Source organism: Toxotes jaculatrix, chromosome 2 (genome assembly GCF_017976425.1).
Source record: "Toxotes jaculatrix isolate fToxJac2 chromosome 2, fToxJac2.pri, whole genome shotgun sequence".
NCBI classification, from domain to species: domain Eukaryota; kingdom Metazoa; phylum Chordata; class Actinopteri; family Toxotidae; genus Toxotes; species Toxotes jaculatrix.
The window spans coordinates 15,993,682-16,011,604 of NC_054395.1; the positions used below are offsets into that span (position 1 = coordinate 15,993,682).

At 40.7% G+C, this 17,923-nt stretch overlaps 1 protein-coding gene across 3 annotated transcripts; it reads left to right on the forward strand.

Moving 5' to 3' along the window:
- Positions 1 to 1,081: 1,081 nt before the first annotated feature.
- Positions 1,082 to 17,794, forward strand: ahcyl1 (adenosylhomocysteinase-like 1). Of its 3 annotated transcripts, none has more exons than XM_041057764.1 (17): positions 1,083 to 1,790; positions 9,868 to 9,982; positions 10,319 to 10,462; positions 11,226 to 11,326; positions 11,421 to 11,523; positions 11,886 to 11,980; positions 12,123 to 12,229; positions 13,462 to 13,578; positions 13,716 to 13,779; positions 13,900 to 13,988; positions 14,181 to 14,251; positions 14,562 to 14,656; positions 15,187 to 15,285; positions 15,679 to 15,747; positions 15,923 to 16,001; positions 16,231 to 16,351; positions 16,480 to 17,794. In XM_041057764.1, the coding sequence occupies exons 1-17, from the start codon at positions 1,599 to 1,601 to the stop codon at positions 16,484 to 16,486; spliced, it is 1,668 nt and encodes a 555-aa protein (XP_040913698.1). In that variant the 5' UTR covers positions 1,083 to 1,598; the 3' UTR covers positions 16,487 to 17,794. The 3 variants fall into 3 exon arrangements, with proteins under 3 accessions (XP_040913707.1, XP_040913698.1, XP_040913716.1); XM_041057782.1 differs by lacking the exon at positions 1,083 to 1,790 and adding an exon at positions 6,877 to 6,998; XM_041057773.1 differs by lacking the exon at positions 16,480 to 17,794 and having other exon boundaries at positions 1,082 to 1,790; positions 16,231 to 16,355.
- Positions 17,795 to 17,923: the final 129 nt, after the last annotated feature.

The window sequence follows — 17,923 nt, forward strand, 5'->3', positions numbered from 1 at the left end:
GTGATGTGATGTGGGGAATGTTTTCTTGGCTCACTTTGGGCCTCTTAATACCAATCAATCATTGTTTGTATGCCATAGCCCTGAATATTCTGAATATTGTTGCTGACCATGCTCATCCATTTATTGCCAAAATCTACCCTCTTCTAATGGCTGCTTCGAGCATAATAATGCTCCATGTGAAGCAAAGCAAAAATCGTCTCAATCTGGTTTCACGAACATGGCAATGAGTTCAGTGAATTTCAGTGGCCTCTCCAGTCTCCAGATCTGAATCAGCAGAACACCTTTGGGATGTGATAGAGCAGGAGATTGGCAGCATGAATGTGCAGCTGACAAATCTGCAGAAATTATGAGATGCAATCATGTCAACATGAACCAGAATATCAAAGGAGTGTTTCCAACATCTTGTGGAATCAACGCCAAGAAAAACTGAGGCTGTTCTGAGAACAAAGGGAGGCCCTGCTCAGTATGGTGCTCTTAATAAAGTGCTCAGTGAGTGCATGTTATATAATTGAATATTTTCACTGATGTTTGTAAGAAGCATGCTGATCTTGTAGCTGGTCGAGGTGGAGCTGATTTTCACCCAGTATGCTGTTGTTTAATTTGATCAGTAACAATGTACTTTTTAACGTATTTTATACTGAATCCATGGCAACATTATACCCGTTACCTGTCAGTTTACATATGACTTTTAACGTTTAATGTATCTAATGTAGCATTTTCCAGTGTTTTGCTGAAAAAAGAAAACAATTATACTTTTGCCCATGTTATTGATATCGGATAGACAATATTCAGACGAGATCTGAATCCCTTAAAAGATAGTTTATCATAAGTTATCAGTTAAGGTCTCCAGCGTTTTTCTTTTGTGAATGCAGTGTTTTCTCTACCACACAGTAAATTGGATTTCTTTCAAACCAGGAGCAAAAAGCAGTGCCTTTGCCCTCAACCAGACCTCCCAGGTTAAACACTGTCCCAAGCAAGCTGTCCCAATCAGACGCCGGATATCGTGACGTTCGTACCAGGGTCAGCCAATCATATCGAAGAAGGCGGGACTTAGACACAGCCTCCAAGGAGGCTGCACCCGGGGAAACACAGTAACGGCAGCCGTGGAAACATCTAAGAAGGTTTGCACCAACTGACAAGTAAAGTAGATCTAATGTCATATGGTTAACGAGTAACGAGCCACAGTCGTTGCTTCTCCGCGTTTTTCTCTCCACCGGCGCTGACTGGATGATCACCGCCTACACGCTGCCCTCTTGTTCAGGTGACGGCGTCCGAACACTCCGGCCCCGCCCCTCGGAGATGTTGCTGTCTGTGGATGACAGCAGACCCGGAGGACCGAAACAAGTGTTTGAACCGCTCTTTTAGAAAGTAGCCAGGACCGGAAACCGGTTCGTCTCGCTTGAAGTCGGCTACTAATTGCTTCGCACCGAGGCCGAGAGGAAGTGCTCCAGCGTCGGTTCGGTCATTTTAAGCCACGAAGCTAAACGAAGAGAGCAAGAAAGCGGCGGAGCAAGCTAACGTTAGTCTGAACTCCATTCAGAACCGGCTTTTTTGTTTGTTTTTTCCTCCGGTGACGGTATCGGTATCACCTGGATGCAATGACCGACTCGGTTGTGGACAGCAAGACGGAGGTAAAACAAGCCACGAAATATGTGAAAGAGACCGAAAACGTCGCGGAAAAATATTCTGCGATGACTGTGAGCAAAAACAGCAGCGATGTGAACATGAACGTAGGGGAGATGCCCTCCGCAGCGTTCACCGCAGTCCCCACTCTGAAATCCGTCAAGAAGGTAAGAAACGTGATGCTCGCCATCAGTCACTGCCACTGGGCAAAGGGACTGTGTGTACTGTGGGCAGGCACATGTGAGGAGGATAAATTCACGTTGGTACGCATTGTACTGCGGTGAAGTACTACTGTACAGCAAGGCTGGGCTAATCTGTGCGCTGTCCATTTATTCACATATTTATAAAGGATGCCATTTGTATTTTCAGCACAAAGTTAAGCGGAGAGGTTAATGGGGCTTTGGTGCATTGTTGGATGTGATGCTGCAGTGGCACACATAACAGCATGTTACAGCATGTTAAAGCCATCCCACTGAGGGGTCACTCCATCCCAAACCAGCCTGTTAAGTGAAAAATTATCTTTAGCATTAATTAATTAATTAATATAATAAGATTATATTAATTAATAATATTTTGCAATAATCAAATTCAGAATATGAGAAGTTAGGCCACGAAGAAAAGCTTTGCTTCATTGTCTCACATGCTGTGATTATTGTCTAATCATAGCTTTTACTGTGTTATTACTGGGGTAACAAGATATAATTTCAAAGGAGCTTTCATCAAGTCTGGGTTATTGTTAAACTCTGCCTTCATGAAGCCTTCCTGTTTATTTAAATCACACCGTGTACATCATGCCAACATCCTGTAGGCAAGAAACAATGAAAAGCCAAGTTGAGCTCTTAAACCTCAGGATCAAGACCTCTGCAAAAGTGAAGAAATACATGGGCTAACATACCTGAGCTTAGGCAGTGGGTCTGCATCCCAAGTATGGGGTATTTAATGAGATGTTTACCTTCTGGAGAATTTCAATCCAATATGAATTGCAGTCGCAGAGCTATGAATTCTTTGAAGGTTTAGGGCCGAGGAAATTAAATCTGTAAAAATGAATCATGTCTATACCAGGTGAACCCGTCCTTGGGCTTGTGGTACCACTCTTGAATTCGTTCAGGAGTGTGTATGTGTGTGTGGGCATCATCATTGTTAGTAATAGGAACAACATGATATAAATGCAGCTCAAGGTGCACCTGGGAGAAAAGGCCTCGAATTTTCTTGGCTGTTATACAGCGGCACAGAATAATCATCAGAATGAAAGACTCCCTTGAGGTGGCTGCTCATATCATTACAGATCCACCACCGTGTGTAACAGCTGGCAGCAAAAAGGGGACAAACATGGAAGGCTTCCTTTTTTTGTCTCTCAGAGCTAACCTGCTCAAATATTGACAAGAAAACTCCTCTGACTTTTATTTGTGTCTTCTTTGCTCTGGGGTTCAGGTCTATTGATCTTTAAACTGATTATACTGGTTTTGGGAAGCTCACGGTGAAAACTGGTTGCCCAGAATGTGTCACAGAGGTTATGATAAAAATTTTCTGGGACTTTTCAAGGCCATGGTATTATCAATTGTGGCAACTCTATTGTGAGATATTTTTGTATCCCTCAAGGTGACCTTTGACTTGTGATACGCCTGCTTCTCGTTTTGTGTTTAACACACATAAGAGTTAGAGTCTGATCTATACAGCAGTGTGCACTGACACTGTCAGCTTTACACCATTGAATATTTCGAAGGATACTGTGGCATACTCCTCACAAGATATCTAAAAGCAAAAAATATCATCATCTAAATCTCTCACATGCTGTAGTTTTTGAGTAATTATTCCTTACAAACCTTAATGCATTCTGCATTTTAAATCTATAGATATGTATAATTATTTTATTTCCACTGAGGACGGCTGTACAAAATCTATTGTTTACTGTACTACTGACGCAATCTTGATACCACTCTCACAACTTCAGTATCAGTTGGTCTCCATGTGACACATTAAATAATTATGCACTGTTGGTTACTGACACAGCTGCTGTTCTGGCGCCAACTTATGAACTTTATGTGACTTTTAAAATTCACATTCAGCTTTGGTCCTCTGTGTTTGATGTACTACATGCTGATCACGATTTTGTTGCCTCTTCTTTTGCCTCATTACATAGCCTGAGGTGTTTATGGCACCTTTGTACTTCTGTAAGTTGACTGATGTTTCCTTAAAAACTCACTGTTGAGATGAGTCACACCAGAGGGTAACAGAGTCACACGTCTATTACACACTGACACATTGTCACTGCGTGATGCTCAGCTTAACTTGATTGGATGGCTGTGATTTACAATAGTTGTGGACAAATAGGTCAAAGGCATTGCAGAATTGAAATCCTGAAGTTTAACTGAGGAAAAGTGCAGTGGCAGAGGAAGACAGTTAATCAAAAGCAGACATCACCATGTGTGGCTAAAAGACCTGTAATTTTCTGAAGAATTATATAAACTAAGACTGCTGAAAATTAACTTCAGCTAATACAAAAACTCAGCTAATATTTTGTAATGTAATGTAAGGCATACCATCAATTGTTACCAGTCAGTAGTGTTTATTTTGAATGATATGTTATGTCTGGGCAGCTGACTTTGTGATTTGATTGCAACAAAGTTGATTTTTTTTTTTTTCGGACAAAAGTACTGTATGTCCACAAGAGCTGGACAAAAGAACGAGAATAATAAAAATATCTTTTTTTTCCCAGCAGTGGGGCTCACAGACCTCAGAATATTAGCTCAGACCCCCTGTCTGACAAGGCAATAATGCGTGGACTGTGAGCCGCCTCAGGGACCCTGATTGAAAACATATTGGATGGTAGGGTTGTGCACTGTGCTTATGAAAACAAAGCATTATGTTATGAATAAATGTGAGAGCCCAGTGTCAAACTGAGCCACCTGTTTGCAGGAAGAAAACAAATGAGTAAAACAAATACTGCAAATGACTGGAAAATCTAATTAAAATCCCAGAGATGATCACACATGAGAATGAAGATTTGGACGTGTTGAAATTAAGGGGCTACTGCATTGTCATATACTCAGCTGAAAGGTGCTGTGGGCAAAAAACAAAAAAAAACAAAACAAAACACAAAACAATTAATGCTACAAATTAAAAATGAATATGTGATTGTCTGTGTGTGTGTGTGAGAGAGTGTATGTGTGTGAGAGTGTGTGTGTGTGTGTGTGTGTGTGTGTGTGTGTGTGTGTGTGTGTGTGTGTGTGTGTGTGTGTGAGAGAGAGAGAGAGAGTGTGGGCGAGTCAAAGAACAACACTACTCAGCCTCCTCTCTCTTTGAATCTATGCAGCAGTTACACAATACGCCCCCCTGGGAAAAGGACTCGCTCATCGTGAATTTGTTCATGTGTCATCATTTTTTATCTGATCCCCGTGTGCTGTTTAACATAGAATCTCAAAAGTATTCATACATTATTTTCACCTGATTTTCACATTTTCTATGTCATCTTGTTTGTCTGCCAACATTATGGTGAAGTTTCATGAAGGTTAGATACAGATTTCTTTCCCCTACCTTCCAAGTTGTTTGAATTAAGGTGTGGAAACATGCAGTACAGTAAATTATGAGATAATCTTTTTCTGCTTTAGCCTTAAACTGACCCTGAGAGACTTTCAAAAGTCAGACTTAATAGTCCCCACAGTTTGTGTAGGATTTGAAAATGTGTGACTATGGTGACTCCCAGTGGTAGGATTGGACCTGGAGGCACTGATAATGAATGTACTGGAAGCAACACATAGGTTGCACTAAGATTATCACATTTTTCTACAAAGATTTACGACATACAAATCATTTGAAGGGGGTATAAACGTCAAAACACACAACCAACATATAGAAAATATGCATGATGAATTTCCATTGTGGGGATTTAAGCCCAACTAGCTATATTTAGAAATAACACTGACAACAATTTCTTTATAATGTTCACTAAAACTCTAAGCCTGCCATAGTCTGCACAAGTGAACTACTGTGTTTTCCCCACAGCGTGACACTGGGGGGGAAAAGTCACCATAGGTTGAGAAATATAACACATCCATACTGACTGACTTTCAGCATTTTCCAGCTGTGTTCTCAGTTGTGCCAGGATGACTGTAGTTTAACTACATTATTTGTTATCAGCATCCTGGCTCTCTTAATATTTACCTTCTCATTTTACAGTTTTGGCAATAAAATGACATTGATTCTGATATCTTAGATAGCAGGGTCACATTCCCTTGTGTTTGTTTAGTAAGTATGAAGTCTGGTTTTGCATTCCCTTGATTTTCACATGCTCTGAAGACTGGGGTATATGATAATGAGCAGAATTTATAGTGTCTGCTAAAGGTCACATAGTTCTGGAGGAAGGATTAGCGCACTGTATGTTTTTTTTCACAACACTGTTTAATCCGTCGTGCCTGTGTGGATGTAAGTACGCGACTTTGCAGACCAAAGGAAGTACAGTGATTATAGAACTAAACCTGAATGAGAAGTCACTTCTTGACTGGAGCATTACTCCTACTGTTAGTGCACAATTTATATCCAGTTATACTTTAGAAAAATATTTCAGTCCGTATGTCTTTCATTTGTTGAACGTGACTGCTGTGAACAGTCAGTATACACAGATTTGTGTGGATTAGACTGTCTGTCTTTTCGGTTAGATGGCGCTGTAGAACACTAGTTGTGTCTGGCTAAGTAGTGAGTGTTGCCTTATGCCAGACCCACATTGAGCCCTTTACACTGGCGGCTGACAGTCACACCACAGCTTAAGTCTGTGACCTGACCTGCTATCGAAGAGAGAAAGGGTATTTTTAGCTGTAAGATGGGACTGGATGGGCTGCTTATTGATGCAGCAGAAGGCTAATGGAAACAGGGTTTAATTCCTCCTGTCAATCCCCTTTTTATTTAGTAGCCCAAATCAGGAATACCGACTGAGAGTAAAATCTGCAGCAAATGGGGAGAGAGAATTTGCCTGCTCTTATTTCTTGTTTGTGCATATGTTCATACCTGTTGTTTTTAGTCTTTGCTATTTGCGCTCTCAGCACTTAAAAAATCTGCCATAAAGTACAACCTACTGACTTTAGCAGCTGGTTGTCAAGGGCAGAACCAGAGAGAGTGCGAAAGAGATAGAGAGAGGCTCAGTAAGAATCAACCTCCTCTCTCTCTCTCTCTCTCTCTCTCTCTCTCTCCAGGTTGGCCATTAGAAATCACGATAATAGGTGGGAACCTCCCCCTGGCTCTGCCTGGGAGTGTTCTGGGATAATAGCATCAGGGACACCTAGTACCATCACACAGAGGACACACAGGCACAGGGAAGTAGGCTGGAAAACTGGACAGACCAGGCAGCCATGGCACACAAACATGGGCACGGGAGAGAAAGGGTGAGTCGCCACTAATGCATCACTGGGAACTCATCCAGCACACTTATAAAGATACTGCATATCCCACAAACAGATGTGCTGGAGTTACTTTTTGGCGTGTTACAAGTTTTCTGTTTTCTTTTTGCAGTTATGTGAGTGTTTTTTTGTTTTTTGTTTTTTTAAAACGACTCCAGAGAAGTGTTTTTCTTTGACTTGTCACAAAAATATTCAGCTGAAATGCGGGTAGAGGTACAATCTTCTCCACAAATGGCCAAGTTCATTCACACAGCTCACCTGACTGTGGTAGTTTACTGGGTTAGAGTGGCAGAAACAGAATCCTGTGTTAAGTAACACTGAGCAATTCATCATTAATTAGATTAACCTCTTGTATTCCTTAAAAGGATTCTCTGATTTTGACGTCTATGAACTGAGGAACAACTCTGCAGAAATTCACAAGACTGTACAGAACTTCTGCTGAATCCTCAGGAGTCCAAACTGATGCAAAGTAAATGTAAAAGTACTATTTTGCAAGCATATGAGATAGAGCGCTCTCCAAGTTGTGAAAACAGAGACATGCAGCGATCTCCTCAGTTCACACTGTCTCACAAGCTTCTTGAGTTTCTTTTTACTGACACAGTAGATTGTTGAAGCCCAGGTGCCACTGCCCATGGAAAGAGGGAATCATGATATAAAGTCACTACTGTTTTAGAGTTTCAGCCACAGTTTCTTGAATTTTAATTGAATGGAAGTCATAGCAGTGTGCTGTGAATAATATGAAGAAGTGGTGGTACGGTTGTGTTAAAGTATTTTTCTCAGGGATCATAAATTATGTTGGTGCTGGGAGTTTGAATCCCACTTAATCTGTTTCAGCTTCTTCTAACATCTGTGGGGTGAATACCAGACAACTAAGTCAACCTCTCAACATTATGTTTGACAATAGGAATAATTTAAACACATGGTTGTAGGCTGACATCCGTCTCAAATGTTACCCAACTCACTGTTGTTAGTCTGGCATTCATGTGTTCCTGGATTTATCGTCTGTGTGTTGTGTCAACTCTCCTGGCCTGCATGTTAGTTTTTAGTCCAAACATATTCTATGGACATGTAAAATAAGAGAACAAGAAAATCCCTTGGCATTGACACATTGAATGAAGACATTTTGAAAGGATGTCAATGTGAATGAGTCGAAATTTAGGGATAGCACAGAGAAAAGATTCTCACTTTTGAGAACTGTACATAACCTATCACTATTTTTAAAGAAAAAAATTTGTATAAGTCAAATGATCAAGGATTATAAAGTCTAAACACCAGGAAAGGCTTTTGCAAGGTTTTTCATTATCTTTAAACATACTCATCCCATAAAAGCACATGTAGATTGTAAGTTTAAAATCATACTATTAAACAATGTCGCTTAGCAGCCATGACAAGGAGTGAATGAAGCGATGAAGGAAAGAACACGGGAAGAAATAATTAAAGAACAAAAATGTGTAAAAGCCTTCCTGCATTAACAAGAAGCACATTAGAAGTCCACCACCCCTGATGGCATGACATTGTACATGTGGTGACGTTATACAATGTTGTGGTAAATACAAGAGACACAACATCAGACTGTGAGCTTGGAGCTGATCCAACACACTTGCCACTAAGCCACCCAGACACCTGTAGGTTTTCTTGGAAAGGCAGACGGGCGTTTTGCAACATCAATCTACCGTTGGTTTTAGCATTAGTTCAATACAAGATGATATTAATAAATCAACCTCCTGCTAAACCCACAGTCATGGATCTGTTGCCAACACCAGTCAGGGTGATATTCAGATCAGTCAAATTCATAGGGCAACCATACAGCCTAAAACTGAAGGACATCATAAGGTTCAGACCTGATAGCCACCTGCAGGTGCCTTATTTCAGTAAAGTGCTGAGTAATATGACTACCTGTGACCCTGCTTTCTTACAGTCCCATTTATTCACAAGGCCAAGTGTAATGAAAATATATAATAAGACCTACATCTTACTCCGTCTTACTATATACATGAAGATACTGTAAATCTTGTCTGCGTTCAGAGTGAGATTGTTTCTGACTGCGTCTGCGACTGTGTCTAATATTGACAGCTGACTGTTGTCTACTGCTGGTGCAGACAGATTGTTACAGTTTCAGGGTGTTAAAATGACACTCAGTGGAGTTGTCAGATCCTAAGTCTAAATGTGGCCTGCCAAGCCTTAAATAGAGCCAAATTCACTCTGGGCACTAGCTTTTATTTAGTAGCTGAATGATACGAGTTAAAAAAAAAAAAAAAAAAAATCTGGTTCCATGTCTGTGGTTGTAACCTCAAACACTGGACTACTGAGACTTAACTCCTTTGTCAAAGGGTACTCCAGAAAATAGCCAAGCTAGCCTCTGTCCTGATCCACTTTATGTGTTTCCAGGTCTTTGATCTTGGGCCCTTTGAAGGCTTGGATTGACACGATGAACCACACCAACAACTGAAGCCTGTGTATTTGAACAAAGCATAAATCACAGAGCAGCAGAGAGCACCTAAAAATAGGCATCAGTTCCCTTCTTCCTGATCCACCTGTGATTTACTGTAGCCGGCTCAGGTGAATTCCCTTTGAAAGGACAGTTTTAGTGGCTGAAACAGTAAAATGAGCTCAAATATAAACTAGGAGAGCGTGAGCACAGTGCCTACAGCATATAACTGAGAGTGCATCACTGTTTATGTGCAATGACGACGGTACTTGTTCCTCACTCTTCCCTCTATCCTGATTTCATGGTTAACACTTAATCAGTGCATACAAGGAGGAAAAAAAGTCTAAACAAGAAGGGATTTATGTCTGGATTTTTTTCAGCATATTTTGCTTACATTGTGCACTATTTCGTTCTGGTTTTCTCCAGATCCAGTTTGCAAACACAGAGGACAAACAGGAATTCAGTAAGTACCCTACCAAGGCAGGCCGCCGCTCTCTCTCTCGGTCCATCTCGCAGTCCTCCACAGACAGCTACAGCTCAGGTAGGCTGCTGCACACCTGAAACCTTCATTCTACTGCCATGAGATGTTAAAACTACAGTTTGTCAATTTGAAAAATTCACTGATGAATTTTTATGTATATGGAATGAAGTATGTACACCCATCTATAAATAGCATACCTGTTTGGATAAAAGCACATATATATATATGATCAAGTGCCCCAAGTGTTTGCAATAAATGCAAACAGTACTTACAAACACAAACACACACACACAGGCTCCACATTTCACACAGTGGATTTGAAGTATATATTTCATAATTTGCTCTTTTGTATGCTTTTCAACAATAGTGACCTTTTGTGCGTTCTCCATTTCACAGCTGCGTCCTACACCGACAGCTCCGATGATGAAACCTCCCCCCGGGACAAAGCCCAGGTCAACACCCACGGCAGCAGTGACTTCTGTGTGAAGAACATCAAGCAGGCTGAATTTGGCCGCAGGGAAATCGAGATCGCTGAACAAGGTACATCTGTCCCACATTGTTGGCGTTTCAAAGATTATTAATAATTTCCCATTTCTAAATAGAAAATAGTATATAATGTAACTATGGATCATTTGATGATTCAGTCACTGTACTTTAATCACAGTGGGTTTGAGTTGAGCCTGGATTTGTGGCGTTTGGTCTCTGATGGAACAGCTTTTCCTACACAGAGAGGCAATCGTGAACCGTTTATGCAAAGAGAACTTTGAGCTACCTGTTGTGACTTTGTTCCCAGATACGTATCACATGGCATCTGTTTTGCTGCTTAGACACTATTTGATAATGGTCCCCTCCTCCTGATTTCAAAACAGTTTATGACCCAAGGCTGGGGCAGTGTCAATATTATTCTGGAAACACGATCGGCGCTCTTTCTCTCAGCTCTATTCATCACTTGTTACTTATTTTCTCCTCTTGATACATCCTCTCCGATCTCAGGCGTTTTGTTTTTTTGTGTACCCCCTCCTCTGTCTTCTGTTTCTGTGTTTACATTGCCCATGTGAGTGATAAGTCAGCCTGAGTGCTTGTCAAGTGTTCTTCAGGCTTAAAGCTTGGGCAGCAACAGCTGTTGCTGGCATTATTGTTCAGACAGTCTCCATTTTACAGCCATTTACTGCACATCCACCTTGTAGAAAGGGCTTATTTTTGTATTCAGACCGGTCCATCATCCTTCTCTTCTCTCAAAACAAACCCGACCTTTATGTCCTTTCAACTTCCCTCAACTTGTGCTCAATCTTTTCCTCCCCAGACATGTCTGCCCTGATCTCCTTGAGGAAGAGAGCCCAGGGGGAGAAGCCCCTAGCTGGGGCGAAGATAGTAGGCTGTACCCATATCACTGCTCAGACCGCAGTACGTCCCCTCATCTTGTTCACTGCAGATGTCTGTGATTGTTATGTCCTTCCCTTCTCTACCTGTTCATGTATATTCCACGGTTCCCTCTTAGGTCCTGATTGAAACCCTGGTAGCCCTCGGGGCCCAGTGTCGCTGGACTGCCTGTAACATTTACTCCACTCAGAATGAGGTGGCTGCTGCTCTTGCTGAAACAGGTAAGATCGGCTCCTCTATAAGGTCAGTGTTACATGTGAAATTTTGTTCATGTAACTTGGCTGTTTGCAGCTACGTCACCACTATCATTTATTATTAAGTTTTGCCATGGTTTGTTGATTAACATTAGATATACAACATATATGATAAATGAGAATTCTTTATATTAAGTTAACTTGACAGTGGATTGCAGTAAAGCTGCATGCACCCTAATACAACTTGAAACTCAACAGCAACCAATTTGCACGTGTTCTTTCACTGTGCAGTGCTGTCTTAATGGATCTGTTGCTCTTGCAGCTCGCCAGTCCTCTTCTCCCCTGCCGTCTGTCTTCGCCATTAGGTGTGTGTGCTTTGTTTCCTGCAGGAGTGCCTGTGTTTGCATGGAAGGGTGAATCAGAGGATGACTTCTGGTGGTGCATCGATCGCTGTGTCAACACTGAGGGCTGGCAGGCCAATATGGTATCAATCTAAAAATCCCTCCTCCAGTCCGTAGTCTGTTCTCCTCTATCTCTTCTATCCCTGGGCTCTACTCGTGGACAGGGTGTTTTACTGTGAAGGATATGTTTCATGCTGTTTACCAAAACGGATTTGTTGCTCTTAGATCCTGGATGATGGAGGAGACTTAACCCACTGGGTGTACAAGAAGTATCCCAGCGTCTTCAAGAAAGTCCGGGGCATCGTAGAGGAGAGTGTCACTGGGGTGCACAGGTGAGATGAGGTTAAGATTCACTGAGTGTTAAGGTTTTTAAAAGAAGTGGAAAATGACGAAAACATTTTTTTTTAGTATAAACAGTGTCTCTTTCTGTATTCTTGGCCACCATTCCTCTCTTTTAAGATTTTATTCACTGCCTTGTTCATAGGGACTCAATTTGATGTTGACGAGTAAAATGCGAATGGTTGCCAAAGCTATGGCTGTTGGCAAGGCATTTCAACAATTTCACATCTGTGCCACAGTTTATGACAGCCCATAATGGAGAATAAATAATAAAGAGGGTTGCAATATTTTTTTGAGTTATTGGTATTGATCAGACCCCTGAAGTTATATCACTGTCATTTTGTGCTGTGGGATACTACCTTCAGTACTTGCCTTCAACACCCAAATAAACTAAACTGAACTAAAAGAAGTAGATAAAATAATGTAAACACTTCATGAATAAGGACGCAAGTTTTAAAGTGACAATTCATCATTGCAAACAAAGTAGGTTTGGCAGTATTTGGTAACGCACATACTGTATATATCCAAATTACTGTCTGGCAATTTGACTTTGTGACTGCTGTTCCTGTTCTGTCAGTGTGGTTTGTCTGTTTTTAGCATATATTTTCCATGATTTTTAAAATCGTTCCTCTCCCCATATAAAATTATTTCACAGCTTCTTTACCTGATTCATTTGAATTTTGGCTCAGATGATTTGACCTCTTTGGAGCTCATTTAATTTCTGATTGTCAGATTATTTTTTATAGCTAATAAAAACCTAATAAATAAAGATATTCAACCAATCAAAGCCCACTGTCTTAGCACTGATTTTAGCTGAGTAAGTTGCTTTTAAAATCTTTTTCCATAACGTGTCTACATTATTTTGTCCTCTATTTGTAGTTGAGCTGGAAGCAAACTCTTAGTGAAAGCAGTTTCTGATGTATGATATATACTGTGTCAGCACAAGCAGAATCAAAGGCTGTTATGTACATCATGATGGTATAAATACACTCTGACTCTGTACATTGAGAAGGTCACTGACCTGATTTGGCTGGAGCCCATTTGAGAAACAGATCAGAGCTCAACGACAGCTCACAGCAGCTGTACATGTGCAATTCTCAGTGGAATCAATTATCCAGGCCCTTCGGAAAGTGTAAGGTCACACAGGATTGCGGCTCAGCTTGTGTGCGGATATGTGTTTTCTGTGCATATCTGCCTGAACATGTTTCCTCATGTGTCCTCTCAGATTGTACCAGTTGTCTAAGGCTGGCAAGCTGTGCGTCCCTGCCATGAATGTGAACGACTCAGTCACCAAGCAGAAATTTGACAACCTTTACTGCTGCCGTGAATCCATCCTGGATGGGTGAGGAGAATTAATCATCCAGAAAGCTAGCCATTGTTTGTAATCACGCTGCTGTTGCTCTTTTGATAGCGGTGAGGCTTATTGTATTTGAAGCATGAAGGTGGGTTAAAGTGTGTTATTTTGCTTGTATGTGCCAGCTTGAAGAGGACCACAGACATAATGTTTGGAGGCAAACAAGTCGTTGTGTGCGGTTATGGAGAGGTGAATTTTTTTTTTTTAAATATTAGATGGAATGACTGTAGTTTCACTGCCGCAGCAGAGCTTTTTTTTACTCATTGTTTATTTATGTTTACAACTACTGCACTGTCCTGTGGTCTGTAGGTGGGGAAAGGCTGCTGCACTGCTCTTAAAGCCCTTGGAGCCATTGTGTGCATCACAGAGATCGACCCCATCTGTGCCCTGCAGGCATGGTGAGTCACTAACCATTACCTGACAGCAAAGCTCCCTCGCTAAATGTACTCCCCCACCTGTACTTTTCACTCTATGCTGTGCATCAGATTAGCTGTGATGCCAAAAGAACAATATATTATGATGATTTGTTTTAAGTTGCCTTTACTCTGTTGCTGGAACTGCTAAAAATGTCTGTATGCGTTTCCACACAGCATGGACGGTTTCCGTGTTGTCAAGCTGAGTGAGGTCATTCGGCAGATGGACGTGGTCATAACTTGCACTGGTACTCTGCCCCATGCAGTGACATCCATTACTTCTGCTTTGATAATCGCAGTGTTTCCAGCACACAAATGCGCATGTCATTGAGATATCCCAGTTTAGGTCGCTGGGTCAAAACCAGACTCCTCATCTAAATGTTAAAATGCTTTTTGGGCCTATGTGATAGTTAGGAGACAGGAATCACAATCACATTTTACATGTAGTTGTAAATCCAGTGTTATAACAGAAACAAATGTTTTTATTTACATTTCACCCCGTACAAACATGGCTTACTCCCTCTTCAGTGACTCACTGTTCTTTTTCTTTAAATGTAGGCAACAAGAATGTTGTTACCAGAGAACAGCTTGACCGAATGAAGAATGGCTGCATCGTCTGCAATATGGGACATTCCAATACTGAGATTGATGTGGTAATATGTCTGTGTAATTGTTTGTGTGTGTGTGCCTTGGATATATGTGCGTCTGGGAAAATTTCTATTTAAAGTTCCAACTTTGCACACACACTGAGGGGCAGACCAGTGTAAGCTTCAGTGAAAGCTCAACAAAAGTAAAACACATTTCACAACATTTCCCTTCACACATCCAACCCTTTGAAACTACATTTCCAACTGTTCTAAAAAAAAAATATCCTGTTCTTTGAGACCAAATATAAACCAGCAGACTCTACAAAAAAGGCTTCATGTCCATTTCCTCATTTAACCTTCTCTGGTTTTAAATGCCCAATTTAGATTTTTTTTTTTTTTTACGTCTTGTAGTACTTTTATGTTTTGCTATTCTTTGTTTGAGTTGTCTTTAAATTTTTTGTACCTATCCATTTCTACACTGACATGTTAATAAATGAATGACCACTAACTCCTCTCACCCTTATACTTTTGCTTGAACCATTTAATTTTTCTAATCGTCCTGCAGCTGTAGGACTGACTGTCTGTTTTGTCTCTAGGCGAGTCTGCGCAGCCCTGAGCTGACCTGGGAGAGGGTTCGCTCTCAGGTTGATCACATCATCTGGCCAGATGGAAAGAGGGTTGTTCTGCTGGCAGAGGTGGTGTTTCTTTACAGCCCTATATGCCATTAATTCTTAGAATTAGTTTTGTTACAGATAATGGGTTTTAACTCCACATTTAAACCATCAAAGCTCGTAGCCTTTTAACTCAGACAACACTTTGAATTTACCTCAGGCTAAGAAGCATTTTAATGTTGTGAAACACTGAAGTGTTAGAATATTAATATGCAGATTATCATGATAACTGCGGGCCCTGTCCTTTGGGTCAGTTTAACCTAGGGCAGCATTCAAGAGTGAAAAGGCCTACAGGTGTCTCAGCAGTGCTCTGTGCTTCAAACAGCATGCTATCCCTTATTGTGTCACAGTGTAGCTGAAACTTTGAACTGTTGTTGTTGACAATACAGTTCATACCTGTCCTCAATTATTTCTCAGGGTCGCCTCTTAAATCTGAGCTGCTCCACAGTGCCTACGTTTGTGTTGTCCATCACTGCTACAACTCAGGTTAGTATTTAGCCCTCCCTTCACTGACACTTCAGGACAGGTGCTTGGACTTGGACTGGCAGCTGAAGGACAGTTTTCCCTCTCACCACACCACCCTGATTTTCTGTAGTAATATGTAGTTTCCTGTCATCCTTTATGAGTCTTACAGCCAGTGTGTGGTGTGTGTTGAGTGTAGGCCCTGGCCCTGATTGAGTTGTTCAATGCTCCAGAGGGACGATACAAACAGGATGTGTATCTCCTGCCCAAGAAGATGGGTAAGAGCTGACTCTATTTGCACTGAAACTCTTCTTCAACTTTTGATTGAAAAGGTTCAATTACAGGTTACAACATAGCCTGTTTGTACTATTTCACCTACATGTTGCTCATTGTTGCCACCTTGTGACGTGACCTTAAAATGACAAGATCCAGCAAAGCAAAAATGCTTTGTACCAGAGCTCATTTCCATCTATGAAATACAGATTGCAGTCTGTCTCTTTCCAACAGATGAGTATGTGGCCAGTTTGCACCTACCAAACTTCGATGCCCATCTGACAGAGCTGTCTGACGAACAGGCCAAGTACATGGGCCTCAACAAGAATGGCCCCTTCAAACCTAATTATTACAGGTAGGTCTCACACTGGTGTACATCTTTTACTGTCTTTTATTATCTACCATTCCCTAAATTGTTTTTTACCCCAGTGTCTTAATGTGGTGAATCCAAATGTGTACATTAACACTGTGGTTTGTTCACAGGTATTAATGAGAGTGTCTGATGGTGTGATCCTCAAAACACAGTTGCCCTGGGATAAACAGAGATATCTATTTTATTTTCTAAATTGCAACAAAACGGAGGAATTATTTTACTTATGCTGAATGTAACTTATTAATAGCACTTCAGACATAGTGTTAAATATGAAAGACATGTAGGAAACATATAATGTATAACCAACTAACATTTTACATGTCTTGTCGTGTTTAAAAAACAAAGCCTGCTTGCATGCTTTTCATGTGTATGTAATGAATTTAGTTGCTACTGCTTATGTTATTAGATCACAGAGTTGTTGATTTGTTTGTTTACCCTATTTACGCACAGTGCCAAAACATGGCCGTAAGAATGGAACAGAAGATAACATATATGTTTTGTCTGTCTATGGCATTCAGATTTGATTAGTACATTCCATGAGCCAGAGTTTAGGCTGAGCCATAACGATCTCTGCATTACAATGTACATTCTTTCAGAAATGTTTGGTTTTATATTCGTTAAATATTCTCATTGAATGGTATCTGCATACATGCCCTGAAAGGTAACATCCAGTCATCCTTTTTACTGCAACAAAGGGCAGTGATGAAATATAACGCGTGTTGTATAAATAAAACAATCCAATGTTGTTTATTCAAAGAAATTAAAATAGCCCTCGAATGGCTGAGTCCATTTTAAATTCCTGACTTGTGGTGTTGGCATTCACACAGCCAGAGCTTCTCCTTAACAACCGCAAAGCAAAGAGATGTTTAATTTGCTAATAACGGATTAAGATGCGACATTAAAGATAACAGGCTGCTTGCATTCCTAAAAAAGGAAGTCAGAAGAAGTTGAGGAGAAGGGGTCAGTGACGGATTTTCAAACTACTATAATGTCCCTCATCTCAAACCAAGTTTCCATTTGCTCACTCAAATTCCAGCTGAGATTTGTCTCACTGAGGAGTGTTTTGACTGGATAATACCTTTAAGGCCATGGTATGAATGTGCCTTTTAAATCATTTACAAGTAAATATCAGCTCTGACCTTAATTAAATAAGCATTCCTCTTTTGTAAAACCACATCTACTAGTGGTGCATTTAATGTCTTCCTTCCACTGCTACTGGTATTAAGTGTAACTTTTAATGTGTGAGCTATATGTTGAGAAAAAAATCTTAGACTTTATGTTTGCCATATTACTATCACTGTCTTAATCTGATCCAGCAGGGTCACTTAAACAAATCTTTCATGTGATCAAGATGCACAAGTGTAAACTATGTATGTAAAAGAATGCATTAAATCAGCAATAAAGCAAGTCCTTTTAACAGAGAAAAGTAACTTTAAACATGTTAGACTGTGTTTATGTCAAGAAAAATGAAAACAGAATGAAAAAGGTGAACGGTTGAGGTAGCTGCATCCATTATTTGGGGGATAAAGTTTACGTTCATGACTGTGAACACTT

Bases quoted from the DNA above. Each gene is read 5' to 3' on its own strand.
- ahcyl1 (XM_041057764.1), top strand. From the start codon at position 1,599: ATGACCGACTCGGTTGTGGACAGCAAGACGGAGGTAAAACAAGCCACG. The intron at 12,230-13,461 runs GTGAGATGAGGT...GTGTCCTCTCAG, and splicing joins AGTGTCACTGGGGTGCACAG to ATTGTACCAGTTGTCTAAGG. The intron at 13,579-13,715 runs GTGAGGAGAATT...TGTATGTGCCAG, and splicing joins CGTGAATCCATCCTGGATGG to CTTGAAGAGGACCACAGACA.